The sequence below is a fragment of the Myzus persicae genome, unplaced genomic scaffold (genome assembly GCF_001856785.1).
Source record: "Myzus persicae strain clone G006 unplaced genomic scaffold, MPER_G0061.0, whole genome shotgun sequence".
In the NCBI taxonomy this organism is placed as follows: Eukaryota; Metazoa; Arthropoda; class Insecta; order Hemiptera; family Aphididae; genus Myzus; species Myzus persicae.
In genome coordinates, this window is record NW_019103025.1 from 680,187 (window position 1) to 697,282 (window position 17,096).

At 28.9% G+C, this 17,096-nt stretch overlaps 2 protein-coding genes across 4 annotated transcripts in view; one reads left to right on the plus strand and one right to left on the minus strand.

The window, feature by feature from the left end:
• The window catches only part of LOC111033576, a 165,613-nt gene that overhangs the window by 98,136 nt on the left and 50,381 nt on the right, over window positions 1-17,096 (plus strand). The gene's annotated exons all lie outside the window — the stretch shown is intronic.
• On the minus strand, window positions 1,297-8,474 carry LOC111033577 (farnesol dehydrogenase-like). The gene is made up of 6 exons (XM_022314374.1): window positions 8,206-8,474; window positions 7,863-8,022; window positions 6,032-6,158; window positions 5,250-5,382; window positions 1,847-1,984; window positions 1,297-1,513 (listed from the first exon to the last, which is right to left on the minus strand). The coding sequence occupies exons 1-6, from the start codon at window positions 8,335-8,337 to the stop codon at window positions 1,451-1,453; spliced, it is 753 nt and encodes a 250-aa protein (XP_022170066.1). The 5' UTR covers window positions 8,338-8,474; the 3' UTR covers window positions 1,297-1,450.

Consider the following 17,096-nt stretch of genomic DNA (forward strand, 5'->3'; position numbering starts at 1 on the left):
AGTTTTACTCCTGCAGGTTGAATTAAAAATATTATCACACTGCAATAAATACAACTACTGCGGACTCTCGGTATTTAGTTTGTGCTCGCCCCTAGTCCAGTGTCTATACATCGCTAACTAATTACATACATATTAGTATTTACTATTCAGTAATTATTAGACGTTTGGACGTCATACTGTGCACACGGTGCATTGTGATCACTACGATGCTTTATTAGTGTATACATTTGTATAGTGACCGCCTTATAGTGTTAACTAGAAAGTAGTTATAGGTATTGAAAAAAATTGACACTCTGTAGTTAAAGCCGTACGTCATTTAAAACAAAAATCGACATCTTCAATAATTTAACATGAAATTATATTATCTAGTATACAATAATAACAGTCAGACTATGGAACTATTTAAATATATTCTTATATATTTTAACCATATTATTCAACTGAGCATACGTAAATTTGTGAACAATATTTGCAGGGTTCGGATTATTTTTCTTTTATATGATATAATATGTGCAACATTAATTTAACAATCTAAAATATATATATAATTGTAATAATGTCAATTATTTATGAGAACTAATGACCAAGTCGTCCAAATGAAATAAATATTAATTTAAAAATAATAATACATGATATACATATCCACATATTTCACTCAAAAATACATTAGGTACATAGTACACAATTCGACATTAATGAATTTGTACAGTTTGATAAAATTGTGTCTTCGCGTGTGTAACATTTTATATGAAATGTTGAATCAGAATGAATGGAGGAATACGCCAGTTTAAGCGGTTAACAGAAATATATTTCTTGTTCTATTCTCGGGGTAAGTAAAGGATAAACCTATAATGGGATTTCTAACATTTTTAACAAATAGTTATAAATTTTTTTAATACGAAATTTCATATATTTTAACATGATGTTACCTATTCAAATTGTTAATGTTATTTTTAATTTACCAACATTATTCGTTATTAGTTAGGTTATGTTTATCTAAATACATAATATTTATAATACGTTTTTCTTTATTTGCTTCGCAAAAATGAAAAAGTGTTAGAATTTAAAATTAAATAACATTATATCGATGAGAAAAAAAATATTTATTATTTCAAGGCTGATGCTTTTATTTATTTATGTTTAACAGAAAAAAATGGTGCTTTTAAGTTGAAGACATGTAGGCGGAGATTTAAAAAAGAACCTATGATGTTTATTATTATATGAAATGTCTGATAAATATATTTTCAGTCCACGACGATTTGCGAGGAGAGTCCCTAAATTAATTAAATGGCTATATCAATGTATGAAGCATTTATTTTTTTTAAATCTTAATAAGTAATAACATATTATATTCCGTGAGATAATTGGGTAAATATCTGATGCAATAATTTTTCTCCGTGTTGAAACCAACCACATACTAACCACATACTATGAAAGACGATATTATATTCTATGAACAATTGACAATATGTGCCATAGTGTCAATTGAAGGTCTTAAAATGATTTCAGCAACCTGCGAAAAACCAAACATAATAATAAATATATACATGTGTATCATGTTATATATCGGTAGGTATTCATACATTTGGCATTCATATTATAACAGTATGATACTTATGTTATTCATTATAATTATTACCAGGAACACACCTTGTTAACGAAACATTTTTCCAAGCATGTGTGACTCAATTTTTAAACCAAAGAGAAATATTATAAGAGAAATACATGGTTATATCTTATAATAATGTCGAACGTGTATGTAACGGTAACTAGATAGTATCAATAAAGTAGTGAAAATACAAGATTTTCTCGAAAATGGTCAAATATTTATAAATTTAGGACTTACGTTAACACGTTTAGGTGCACTTAATGCGTATAATACGGCGTCAGCAATATCAATCGTTTGCAATGTTGCATTATCTTCAACTTTGTCTAAGTTGAATTTTGCGGTCATATTAGTATCAACAAATCCCGGGCTGATACTCTGACGTAAAAAAAAAAAAAAAGTTTATCGTCATTAAAATAATGTAGAATATAATAAATACTAAATGGAATGTGATAATTTATTGAATATTTGTGTAAGATTATTATGCAATAATACAAATTGTTATAAAAAGGTAGTAAAAATTAAAAATTAAAAATAATTTCAAATTTATTTAGGTATTTTAATTATTTAAGTTTTTGAGAAATTTATTATTTTACTAGTTAATATAGGGCAAACATTTTACAAACTAATGTTATATATCTTTGAAGTAAATCATTTAAAAATTAACCATAATATTATCAAGGCCGCCAGCAGAAATATAAGCTATGGAACAGGAAAGTCAAAAGCATCTGATAATACAGCACATACTATGTTTTTTTTATAAGTGATAAAATAATTAATAATATTAACTATAAAATAGCGGAGGGTCATGACCCCCAGGCATCCCCGTGCGAGTGCCCTTGAATATTGTTTTAATTATCAATGTTTATAAAAAAAAGGTTGTCTTTAGTATGTATATTACTAGGTGGTTGGTTGTATAATTTAAAGGTTATCATAACTGATTTGATATAATTTCATCTCTTCTAGAACAAAAATGGCACCAATTAATAATAGTATTAATTATTAAACATAATGACTTTTAATTATGAAAATATAAATTTCTGATATCATCGTAAAAATAAATTATAGCTGTGCGTATTAAAATAAAATAAGTACCCAGCTATGAAGTAAACAAGGTACTCTTATAAAATAACTAGGTGTGAAAAATTATTATTTTTAGTATAAAAATAAACTTATATGGTTGATAATAGGGGACCAATTCACCAGTATGAACTTCTCTCAATTAAATTATGTCCTTAACCACAACGACGTCCTCCTTGATTTATGTTTCTCCAATGCACATTCTGTTGTAATTGAAAAAGCCCCATCCAGCTTATTACCTTGTGACAGCCACCATCCCTCTCTCTCTTTTAAATATATTGTTCCTATTCCAATTAAGATGATCAATGACAAACACTCCTATCGCGATTTCAAAAATACAGATTACACTCAAATAACCTCATCGTTGACCACTGAAGACTTAAACACCACTCTCATCCATCAATCAGCAGAAAATTCTGCCATATTTCTACATAATGTCCTTATTGACATCATTCACCGTTTTGTTCCCCTCAAAACCTTCCATAGATCTTTCTTTCCCATTTGGGCCTCGTCGAAGCTTAAATCCTTACTTTTCAATAAAAAAACTGCTCATAAAAAATATAAAATTACAGGCTCCTTACATGATTATAATGTGTTTTCCTGTCTACGTTCCCAATGTAAAGCCGAATCGAAACTATGTCTTAGGTCACATACGAACCATTCTCAAGCCCGTTTAACTTCTAATCCTCGTGAATTCTGGTCTTTTATAAATAACAAACGTACTTCCCCCTCCATTCCAGACAAAGTTTACTTCAATGACCAGACAGCTACTGGTGCTCAAGTCGCTGATCTATTTGCCACTTATTTTTCTTCTACTTATAATGATTCTTCGACATGCCCTAATACTGCCATGAATGAAATGAAGATAAATGAGTTCCCTTTTTTACCATCTCAATTATGTTTCTCATATGACGAAATAGCTGAAGCATTGAATTCCTTATCTAATGTACGTGGGTTAGGACCAGACGGTATCTCTGCCTTCTTTCTATATAATTGTAGGAAGATTCTTTGCTCTCCAATCTGTTTAATCTTCAATAAATCTTTAAGTGAAGGTATATTTCCATCTGTTTGGAAAACTAGTAAAATAACTCCTATATTAAAGTCAGGTGACCCTTCAATAGTCTCTAATTACAGACCCATATCTAACCTCCCTTTTATTGGGAAGTTATTCGAACAACTGGTCCTTAAAAGAATTGAAAGAGTTCTATTACCTACGTTATCTATTGACCAACACGGCTTTTTCCCCGGTCGCTCCACTACAACCAGCTCTCTAGTTTTCTCTACCTTTATCCGGGATTCTTTTAATGAATCAACTCAAGTTGACACTATTTTCACGGACCTGTCGAAAGCATTTGACTCTGTTGATCATTCCAACCTCATTTACATTCTTGATAAATTAGGTATTGGAGAACCTCTCTTATCATGGTTTCACTCGTACTTAAGTGACAGATGGAAATTTGTCAACCTATTTAATATTAGATCAAAATTGTTCAGAACAACATCTGGGGTTCCCCAAGGCGGTCACTTATCCCCCTTATTATTTAACATTTTTATCAATACAGTCTTTCTTACTTCTATCCCCTGTCGTATTTTACTTTTTGCTGACGATTTAAAGCTCTTTGCTAAGATATCTTCAATAAATGATTGCCATGTCCTTCAAGAATCATTAGATGGGTTTTTGATCTGGTGTAAAACAGTTGGCCTAAATGTCAACGAAGACAAATGTAAAGTCATGTCCTTCTATAGATCTAGAACATGTATTGATTTTAATTACACAATAAACGGGATACCTCTAAAGCGAGTTCAAGAGACTAAAGATCTTGGATTCATATATACACCAACTATATCTTTTAGATCTCATATAGATTATATATCCTGCAAGGCCTTAAAGATTATAGGTTTCATTCGTCGTCATACCACTGAGTTCAATTCAGCGCCTTGCTTGGTTGCACTTTATTGTTCCCTTGTAAGATCAATCTTGGATTATGGATCGATAGTTTGGAACCCATCTCTTCAAGTCGAGACAAAACTTATCGAAAGAGTTCAATCTCGTTTCCTTAGTCTTGCCGGATTTCTACTTAAAATTTACCACCCTCAGCACAATTACATACCAGTAATGAATACATTAAAACTGTGTTCTCTTAAAAATCGACGAGAAAGAGCTGACCACCTGTTGTTATTTAACCTACTTCATGGGAAGGTGGATGCACCCCGACTCCTGGAGCGCATTAATATACGTATTCCAAGTTTTCATACCAGATCTCAAGAGCCATTCCTCCTCCCCACTTCAAGGTCCAACTTCCTGATGAACGATCCCTTAGTTAGAGCTATGCGCTCGTCGAATAATAATAATTTTGATCTTTGGCCTTAATAGAACATATTTTTTTCTGTCACTCTTATCAACATCCCCTGTATTACCTACTGTTTTAATATATATACAATGTTATTTTTGTTATACCTATGTAAAAAAGCCGATTGGCGTAAATTTATAAAATAAAATAAAATAAAATAAACATAATAATTTTTTTTATATTATCTAAAAGATGAATAATTTATATACTACCGTAACTCTGATTGGTAACTTTTCCATGCTCATATACTCTCTTAAGTATTCTGTAAGTGCAGTGACGCTAAACTTAGTAGAACCGTAAACTGAAAAATCTTTCATTCCAGACATTACGTAATGACCAGTTATACTAAAAATAATAAAAACAGTTACAAAGTAAATATTAATTTAGAAAAAATAAATTATTTTATTTTAAATGTTTAACGTGGAATGTTTCAAAACTATGCACCTAGGAATATAAAAATAATGTTTTCTTCAAAATATTCCAGGTAAAACATATTCTCTAGTATTATAAATAATAAGCACAAATATATTATAATGTACAGATTATAATATTTTACATTGGCTGCATAATATTAACTTGTATACCTATCACCTAATTAATATAAGTTACGCTATATTTAGTGTTGGCATAGGGGTGGAAGGGGCAAGGGTGCCTCAGATATTTAACCGAGGGGACAATAGGTATCGTTTTATCTTACAGATTTTTAGTTTTAACTTCTAAGTCACAATACTTAATTTCAACATATTATTGTATTACATTTCTTATTACTATTATTTGATCTAAAGCTTAAACAAAAAAACTTTACACAACAAAGGTGTTTATCATTTTCATTCACGTATTTTGTTCCCAATATTTAAATTTAACTTTACAGTTCGATTTATTTCAGAAAACGTATTATATTAGTTGATTTTATTTAAGGCCCCAGCCATTCTCAGGAGCTCAGTTAACATCTTATATACTATTAAAATTATAATATTTTGTTAAAAACACCTACCTATTGACGTTTATTATGTGACCTTCTTTAGTTTTCTTCTCCTTTATCATTTTAACAGCTTCTCTGCAGCAAATGTGTAGACCTAAGACGTTAGTATCAAACATAAGTTTCCAATCATTTGTGTCTCCTAGAACAACATTTGAAAATATTAAATTTGTTATAAGTCAGTGAAATAAATGTACTTTTAATAATTTGATAATATTTTATAATTTCATTTGATTTTTTTTCTTTACACTAACAATTTTTTATTAGGTTTGTACATATGTTCGGTGATTATAATTATAATGAAATAAGAACAGCTAAACAATTGTTATAAAATAATAAGAAACCAACATTTTACTCAATTTCAGAAGTCGTCCATGTAACTATGAGGATTATTTTATTGATACAACTTACGAAGTGTAGCGTTTGCATAAGTATGAAATACATTTCAGATCTAAAGAGGAAAATAAGAAACCGAACTTTACCATCACATAAAAATATAGTGCACGGTCAAAAAGTATAGTTATATCTATCAATTTTTTGAACTTGATTAAATTGCATAACATTGGTAAAGCAACGTGTTTTTCTTAACGTGAATATAGGTACAACAATATCTAGCAAACATCTACCTGAGATGTATTTATGAAAGAATTTATAGGTTCTAGGTTTTAAATAATTGATTGCAATTTAAACCAACGCATAAAATGCATTATGCATAATATTGCATATTATAATAAGAATTATTAATCATAGGAATGACTGTAGAAATGACAATAAATAATTATTAACACACAATGTCACTGTGGTGGCATTGCGATTATAATTATAATAAAGTACCTAAATTCTGAATAATAAGTATACAATATCTGACAGAATGTAATACAAATCTGTGATGGATTGTTTTATGGTTACATAACCGTATTTCATCACGGAGATAATTATGTTTATAAAATAGAATAGCGAGGAATAAATTTAACTAAAATAGTAAATTATTAGACAAATCAATTAGGTATATTATGTTTAATGTTGATGTATGAAGGTTCATAATATTGATCAATTTTATCAGGATGTCGAATACTGGATTCTACAGTGTAAAAAGAAATGTCCGTTGGACTATCAAATTAAGTAACCGAATAACAGATCTGTATACACTGTTACGCACTGTATGCTAATTGCTAGCTCAAATTTAATCTCGAAATTGCAATGACACAGCTGTACAAATAAAATCTTATTTTCCATTTTTTTTTTTAATTTTTACATTAACCACATTCTACTATTTGTAAAATGATATGAATATTAAATATTTTTAAATATGCATTTCTTAATATTTATGTACATTATTGAATATAAGACTAATGCTCTACATTTACCGAATATTATATCCATATTACAGGTTTAAAATTGAACTTTTATAAAATACCTATGTTGACATTTCAATAATGTCACTATATTATATTATATTTATGTATGTTGATATTATTAAAATGTAAATACATTAAAAAATATGTATAATAGTTTAACATTATTCAAGAATAATAATTTGTAATTTGAATAAAGATAATAGTGGAGAAGAGGCGAATAAAAAATAATTATGTATTTATGTTGCGTAAGTGTAACTACTATATAGGTATGTACTTATTAGTATTTAAATTCAGTTGTAGAAAGATGAGTTGTTGTCGGTGATACACACGGTGAAAGTGTGAAACAATTGTATATTGTTAATAGTTAAGTTTAAATATATACATGGGTATATCTAGGTATGGAATATTTGAAAAAATATTCATGCGATTTCAGTAAAATATACATTTCATACACGATAAACGAACATATTAACAGTGTTTAAACTTACCTAATACATCAGTTAACTTCAAGACTCCAGCGTTGTTAATTAAAACATCTATAGTTTTGAATGTATTTTTTACCCACCCAAAAGCATCCAAAATATTTTTTTCCGAACATAAGTCAACTTTTACGTAATGAAAATTACCTTTTAATTCTTCTCTTAATTCCTGGAAAACAAAATCAGTTACAATCTATTTAAATTGGAAATTTCTTATTTAAAATGTTTAAGATTGTACAATTAAAATTAAATATGGAACAAAAATATATTCATTCAATTATTCAAATACATATTTATACACTCATAATATTATGTTTGTTTTTATTTAATTTACAACAAATTAGCTATATACCTGTAATCTATATTCTTTTCTAGCAAATCCAACAACAATCATTCCATTTTGAACTAATTGCCTACATATTGCTTCTCCAATTCCAAAAGAAGCACCAGTGACTACAGCAACTTTTCCAATCCACTTGTCCATTTTCAAATATTCAATGAATATGACAAGTTTCACGCACCTCTATACAATTAGAAGTTTCTAATAATGTGTATTGTAAAATAGTAGTAAAAGTATTCTTTGATTGGATATTCTACCGGAGATATAATAGGTGGAGTTGAAAATATAGTTAATATATATTATAATATAAGATTATATCACATAATAATTATGCAAATTATATCTTTATAGTAAATATAAATCATGCGATGATGCATTTGAGTATTACTGCAACAGGGTCATAAGGTCACCTATATATTATTATGAACTAGAACAAAATGCACTCTGTGATTACTGCATTACAGTATTTGTTATGAGTACTTCATATGCATCTCGTAAGCGTAGTACTTACATTGTTAGTTCACAATATAAATTTTATACAATGTCTATTAGTTATAGAATGAAATATTACTGACTACCTACTATTGTAACTAATTGTTTGTTGTTTATTTTTGTCTTTTGTCAATCCATATTATAATCCTCATTCAACTCGTAAAATTACTAGATTTAACCTACGGCCTCGGTTTAAAATATGGTATAAATAGTGTAAATATAGTTTATTTTAATCCATTGTTATACCTAACCACCAACCAATACTATATTTTATATATTGTGATATGCATTGTCACTTGTGCCGGGTACAACTTTTTTTCTTACTAATTTTCGAGAGACAGTTTTTTTGTAAAGCTTTGTTTATTGCCATAGCAATGCAAATCAACATTAAAACAATACAAACAAATTAAATTAAATTCCAAACAAAATGTAGCATTCTTCCACTGCGATATACCGAAAAACACGTAATGATTCTTCGATTTTCCTTACAGAGGAAAAATATTTAGTACCATGCTACTTACAATATTATATTAAACACGAATTACATTATTTTACATAGTTTGATGTCATTAAGAAACTACAGTTTTGAAAACTATTATTCTTATCATTAATATATTTAAATTTCAAGTTTTTTAAATAAACATAGATTTTTAATTTCATATTTTAAAACAACATTTTTCTAAACGGTTGATATGAAAAAATAGAATTTAAGACTTATATCACTATTTTTCTACTCCGTTAACTGGTTTTTACAGAACGATTAATATTACTGATATGTTATATTTAATATTTGTATGTGTTAATAGTGACACAAGCTTGGCCCACAAAATGTTGGTCCACTACTACTTGGCCCATCCAGACTTGGGACAATTATAACTATTATAACTTCCAAATTCTCACAACAATTCTGCTCAGGAATATGAAATTAAAAATATAAGGTATCTTTCAACAAATTAAAAACTGTAAAATAACAACGAAAAAATGAAGTGAAAATTGTGTTGCAATATAAAATTGTATAAAAAACCCTTTTTTTTAAACTGTTATACTTTTTCAAATAATACATGTATAAAAAAATCACTCAGTAGATATTATATACACATCAGTTTTTAATATTTAATTTATTAAGAAAACAATTTTCAAGTTAACCATGTAGAATGTAGATAATCGATAAATAAAATTTATATGAAAGTATGAAAATAGTGATGTTCGATATCAATAAACCTACTTATCGTGGATGTTTATAACCAATAACCTTAATCGATTAAATAGTTATAGGACCAGCTTTTGATAAAATCAAAATGTGTTTTTGGCAAACTACTGTAGTATACCAATAAAAACCCATGAATACATATTTATATTTGTATAATAGATATATTATACTAAGAGACTACTGCCGGTAGAAAAATAATAGTAACTAAGGTTTCTGAGTCAAAATGCCCCAACTGAAACAAGATTATCAATTTTTACATAATACTGCAATTTATTGTAATGGTTATAGCTTTTAGGTAATAACGTTATTGAACGAGGTTTTTAAACATATCTCCAATCAAAATCATATTTGAACATTTACAAACCATAATTGATCAATAAAAAAAATCTCTCAACCACAATTTCTCCACACTAAAAATAAAAATATTTTACTATAGAATGAGATATCAATGTAAAACATATGAAATTTGGCTCCATACCAAATAGTTTCAGAGGCAATGTATTTCTCAATATTATCTTGAATTATCACTTCTCCTTCATTTCACATAGATACCCGAACACAACGATCACTGCAATAGCCATTTGAACGTACTAGATACTTTATCACTTTATTTCCAAATCATTGACACGTAACTATTGAAAGATTTGCTAAAATGTTGTTCCTCCAGTATCTTTCCTAATATATGATAAGCACTTAATCAAAAGCAATAGTCACAAATCCCAGTCAAGCATCACTATATGTAGACAAGCGGACAAACGAACATTATTTCAGACAAAAATAATGAGTCTGACAAACAATGTTTCTTTCAACAAAATGTCTTGTAAATAATGCCGAATGTTGACAACATCAAAAGAATTGAAAAATTACCAAATAACATTGTATTAATAATGCGAGTATCCAACTTATTTGTCAGGTTTACCTAACCTAACCTGTGGATATTAAATGTTTATGTTTACTTCACAACATTAAATAACAATCGTAAAAAGTAAAATAAGTTTTACTAGAATCATAATATTTTGATTCCTATAAAAATACCTATACAAGTTTCGGCCATTTGAATTTTCATAACCTCTACTATATGGATTTTATAATTTGGAAACAGAAGTTAGGATCTCCACAGGACACTTCTTAAGTGATACAAAATAATCACGAGAATTAGAAAATATAGTCTTTAAGTATATTTTAAAATTCCAAAAATCAGATCTGAATTATTGAGAAAAAAAAAGTGAGCATGCCGGATGAATCATCCTGTATACCATAGATATTTCAAAACAAGTGTGACGGTAAAATAAAATTGTTAAGATAAAACATCAATGGTCTAATTCAGTGGCGTACATTCAAATTTACTCTGGGAGGAGTTAAAAAAAATAACCAACTCTAAAAACTTCTCTTTAAAACTACCCATTTTTCTAACAATCAAAAACATTACACGTAGAATAGGCAAAATAACAAAACAAATACAAAGACTTACATAACTCGTGGCAGTTAAATACTATTTAATATCCACATAGTATATACGAGTACAGAATATTACATATATTATATATATTATATTATTAATAATTTATAATTTTTCAGCCATGATTACTATTTATTTTACCTTCAAAACCTAAAATATGTCGAATGATAATGATAATTAAACATTATTGCCTATATATTATGCGATAATATTATTGTTATCGATGATCGACGATGCACGACGTCGTAATTTCGTGAAAAATAAATACCAACACTAAAATCTAAAACTTCTGTACTTAAAAATACAATATATACTATATGTGTATGCATATTAACTCAACTGAGTTAAAAAAAAAAGTCATTAACTCACCCGGTATTATGTATTTATAATTCATTTTAATATTTTAAATGTTTAATGTTTAATGTTTTGTTAATAAACAATTTTAATGTTATAAACTCTAATAAATCTTATCTAAATATTTACCTATGGTTTATGGAGTTAAATTCATGTTAAAAACTTAAACTTCTCCAGCGGCAGAATATAACAGGATGAACGAAAAATGCATAATATTATTTAAGGAAAATGTTTATCATGATCATTTATGAAAGTGCTATAAAAATAGAATACATGTCACCGTACTATTGTCGTTCACGCGAAATTCAACGATTATAACGTAATCGGTTTTTTTCTACGATGTCCGATCGAGTCGGCCGGGATAATGACAATATTAATATGTTTTTATGTCCACACGCAACTAACTAACTGACTGTGTACGATTAAAATTTGATGACATTTAATGTCTATTTTGATTGATATACGGCACCCATAATTTCGTTATGAAATCTTTTTTCGTTGTTGGGTTGTTGGTAAAGTCTAGTGTATAATCAATAGTCATATTATTATGACGTATGTTTGTGTACACACGGATGATTAATAATAAAAAATTCATCAATAATATCAATTTTTTTTATTTTTTTTTTGTCCCTTGGGGGGAGGGTTGACCCCTCCCCCCCCCCACATGTACGCCACTAGACTCTAATTGTATAGGGCGAGCTATGGGCAAGAGTTTACAACATCGATAGCAGTATCAGATGCTTGGTAAACGATGTTGTGATTGGAATATCAATTAATGCCCTAGACTTGTTGTCAAGGACATGTGCAAACTAAATGTATGTACTTAAAGGTTGGGGGGGGGGCCAACTGAATTAACCTCCTCTTTACACACTTCAATAATATTACGGCTTTACTCCGTTATAAAAGTCACTTGATAATTACTCCCAATATCATGAACAATTTAAAACAAACGCGATGTTGAAAACATTTATAAATTTTAGATTCCAAGCGGGGCGACGAGTGCATTGATTTGGATGTGATGTGGGTCTGTGGGTTTTTTTTGTGTTTGAAGACAATGTTTCTAGTGGAAAAAATTCTCCGAGCATCAACTTCGAGTGAGGTCTCTGGTAGGTAATTGGATCTAGTTTGCACATTTTAGGAGGTCAAAAGTAGACATTTTCTTCTTATACGAACTTATACGGAGGTATTTACATAGTATTACATTGATTTTTCGTGCCAGACTCGAAATGTGATACTTAAAACTTAAAACTGTAATTTTGTGTTTTTTTATACTCCAAAGCTGCTTGTGACATAGAAATCAGTGTATTATGTACACCAACTAAATGCTTCATAACTATAATGGTTATATTTTTATTTATAATATTAAAATTAAACTAATTCAAGTTAAGGAGTCCTGTCTCTTGGGATGTGGAATACACTTAACCTATATAAAAGCAAAAAAACATTTTCAAATAAATGTTACTCAACGAAAATATTATCTATAAACCCAATCAAACATTTAAACGATTGCCAACCCAGGTATCATAGTAGCCGAAACATACCATAATAAAAAAACCCTTTCGAATATATATCTCTGTTTTTGTATCCGTATTTCTTCTTAATATTTTTTTTTTTTTTTTGTATTAATAAAGTTTTACAATACAAAATAATATATAACATGCATAGGTTGTTTATTTTTTTGTTCGTCTATAGATGTTCCGTATTTCATAAAAATATAAGATACCAAAAGCAATTTAGAGCAAATTGTTTGAAATGCTTCATGAAGTTCTCATTTCTTATCTTATACGAATAGGTATAACGTTACAGGTACCCTCTAGGCAATTCGAGTTGTTATATTGACGTCAAGTGACTTAATATCCTGTTTCACAGCATAAATGTATGCATCTGAATGCCACAAATGCTAAGAAAATATCTTGTTGAAACGTTGAATTCATAATTTGTCCACTCGTTAGAGTTCTTTTCAAGAGCTCAACTCTCGTCATTCTCGTAAGGAAAAAAAATCTAATGCAAATAGAAAATCAATTCAGTTTTAGGAGAAAAAATAGTATAGCGATTCGGGAATTATAATCAACTAACCACTTAAGTTATGTATACATCTTAGATCAATATAACCATGTATATAACTAATTATACTAGACAATACAAATTGAAATCTAAGTCTAGCTTTGATAAAAATAAAGTATCAGATAGAAAACGAATAATTGTAGGCATCCACTCATAAAAACAAGCATTTCGGTTTGAAATACATTCTCGTTTTGATTGAACAGAGATATTATGATACTAATTATGTGATTCAAATTAAAATTTACATTATGGGTCTTTGTTATATTTGTATAAATTGACCTAAATCAAAGGTAAGTTATGTTAATTTTTGGAAACCAGTCCTCATCAAATACATGCTAATCTATTTTTAACATGACGCAAAAGCTAATAAATAATCATCAGTGACCAATTACCGTTTAATATTTGGATCAATAGATTCAATTGCCTTAAACATCAAATTAATAATTTATTATTATACTTCACTGTACTAACTTCAATTTATTTATAAATAAGTAAATGTATTTTAATAACATTTATTTTCATTTTCGTGTATTTAAAATACAATAGTTATTAACGTAATATTATATAGGTAAGTACTTAAAACAGATCACGAAGTACGAACATTAATTTGTAAACTACTTTATAGTTATTAATTAGTACGATTCTACGTTTGAATACCTAAGGATTGAAAAATTAAAATAAGGTTTCTCATAACGAACTAATACTAACATTTATTTATTTTGCGTAATCAGAACTAAATTCAACTTGAATTATAAGTAGTAATTCAAACACCGACAAGCACAAGATGTATAAAAAGATAAGTATTAAGTAAAAACCTGATATTTTTGAATTCCACACAAATTATTACATTTGAAACCACGTTAACTAATTTAATAATGTATAACATGTATTAAATATTAATAACTAATTATATTTAATTTTAATTTGTACTCTGTGCCCACTGGGGCGTTTATTGTTTATAAACAAAATAAACAAATTACATTTGTAATAACTAAATATATTCTACAACTAATAAGAACAGTTGTTATTAATATTGGTATTTCAGCCATGTCTTGGCCTTGCAGCAAGTGAAAGACCAAAACGGTACTGGTACTAGTATGACCAACATTAAGATTGACTATACAAGACTTTGAGACCAAAACAATACACTGCAAGACCCCAAGAAAACACATTTGACTTAAGTTGAGTTTATTTATTTATAACAAAAATAGTAAAAAAAAAAAGTACTTAAACGTTTCATCAGTTTTCGAGGAAATGGCGAATCGTTGAAAATAAGATTAGAAAAAATTGGAAAATATTATAATATTATTTTAGTTTTCCGAAATGGACGTTAAGTTTCGAGTACAATGACATAGTAATTAAACACTTATAATTCTATCAAAATCTTCAATAATCGTTACTTCGAATATAACACTAATAACGAGAAGTAGGAATCAATTGGTAAAATGTTTTTATTTTGTGCGTCGTTCGAGTGATATTTCAATGTTCTATTTACCTTTATACGGTAACTTATAGGCTAAATGTGTCGTAGTATAGAGTTGGATGTTATTAACGCACCATAATATAATATATTGTGATATAATTTAATGCAAAGTATCAACAAATTGCAATTAAATATTCTAAAATATGAAAGTAAAATCACATCTTATAGATCATAAAAAAAATTCTAGCACTAAATAGGTATTTAATTTTTTATGAATTTTGTAAAGAAGGTAAGACAACAAGTTTTGCTGCAAGACCGAGACAACCTGCAGTCTGGGAGAATAAACCCAAGATTTCTATAGTCGATAAAAAATCATATTTCTGAAATTTTAAGACGACTTAGAGCACAGGAAAACTATTGACACCAAACATAGACCAACATCTAACAAAGCTTATGAACTACAAATCGTACATGTGTAATGCACTGCATGCTTTAGTAAAAATAATAATGGATATTCGTTGGTAGTAACACAACAAATGTGAAACATTTTTCTGTGGTTTGGAACTTATCTTATAAGGTTGAGATCACTCGACCAATCCCAAAAACCCCTCCGTATTTAAGTATAAAACAACGAATTTAAGTAGCACATTGGCACAAGATAATTATGTTTTATAATACACAATGTGTTACTTAAATTGTTGCACTGCGGCCAGATAACATTATCATTATTTTGTTATTATTCTCATTTTGCCAAGATCGGAAAAGTACACGTTATAATAATATTTTACGTTTTGTATATTGTAATTTAATATGTATATTTATATAGCATGTACAGGTAATGGTAGGTGGGTATATACGTACAAATACAACCAAGAGATCCGTGGTGACAAAAAAAAATTTATATGTGGTGGTAATGATACAACACCCAAATCACCCTTATTGCTACGATGTTGCACACGCTTGTCAGGAGTCTCTCCTTTCGTTATCAAAGTGTGGTGTGAGTTTCCTCTATATCATAGGTTCCCAACCTATGGTCCGTGGACCACTAGTGGTCCGCGAGACATTGTCAGGAGATCCGCGAGCCATACTTACAAAATGTAAAAATATTTTAATAATTTCATTTTCCTTTGAGGCATAACACTAATTACTGACAATCGTGTATAGTACGTCGTTTCTTTATAAATTTATATTACATAGTGAAATCCATGTTATTAAAAGCCTCATATTCATGTAATAATAATCAAAATTCTAAAATATGTGAAAAAAAATTGATTCTTATTTGTAAGAAAAATAAGGTATACAATTGAGGTGGTCCGTGACGTATCCAAAGTTCTCATAGTGGTCCATAGTACCAAAAAGGTTGGGAACCACTGCTCTATATCGTCATCATCACGCTGTTTTCCAAACAATTATACAGTTCTTCCGATTAATTGAAAAACAAAAACCGCCATTTCAAAACATTATAGGTGTATGCGAGTTACCTAATTATAGGTGTCCGAGAGTGAAGGATTCCTAAAAGTCAATCTGCGAGTTTGAAAGTCGTTTTCAAAAGGTGGGCGGTGCTGTGTCAAATAGTGGTAGAGGGGATAAATGATAATGGCGTGGTGAAGCCGATGGCCGATATTGAAGTTTGCGGAAAATTGATGAAGGTTCGGAAAACGCCATGCAGTTGATACGATCGCCAATGGCGGTTGCAACAACGTAGCATCAACAGCGATAAGCCAATATAAACTAACAACTAATTACGATATAAGATTTATCAACCTGTCGGTATAAAAAAAGTAATAATAAATGTCGATTCCATTTTGTCGGGCCAAACCGGTAAAATATACCATTTACCGATGGACGTCATCGTTATTGTTCCACGTGTAAATTATTTCTCTAAGTTAGAACATTTAGAC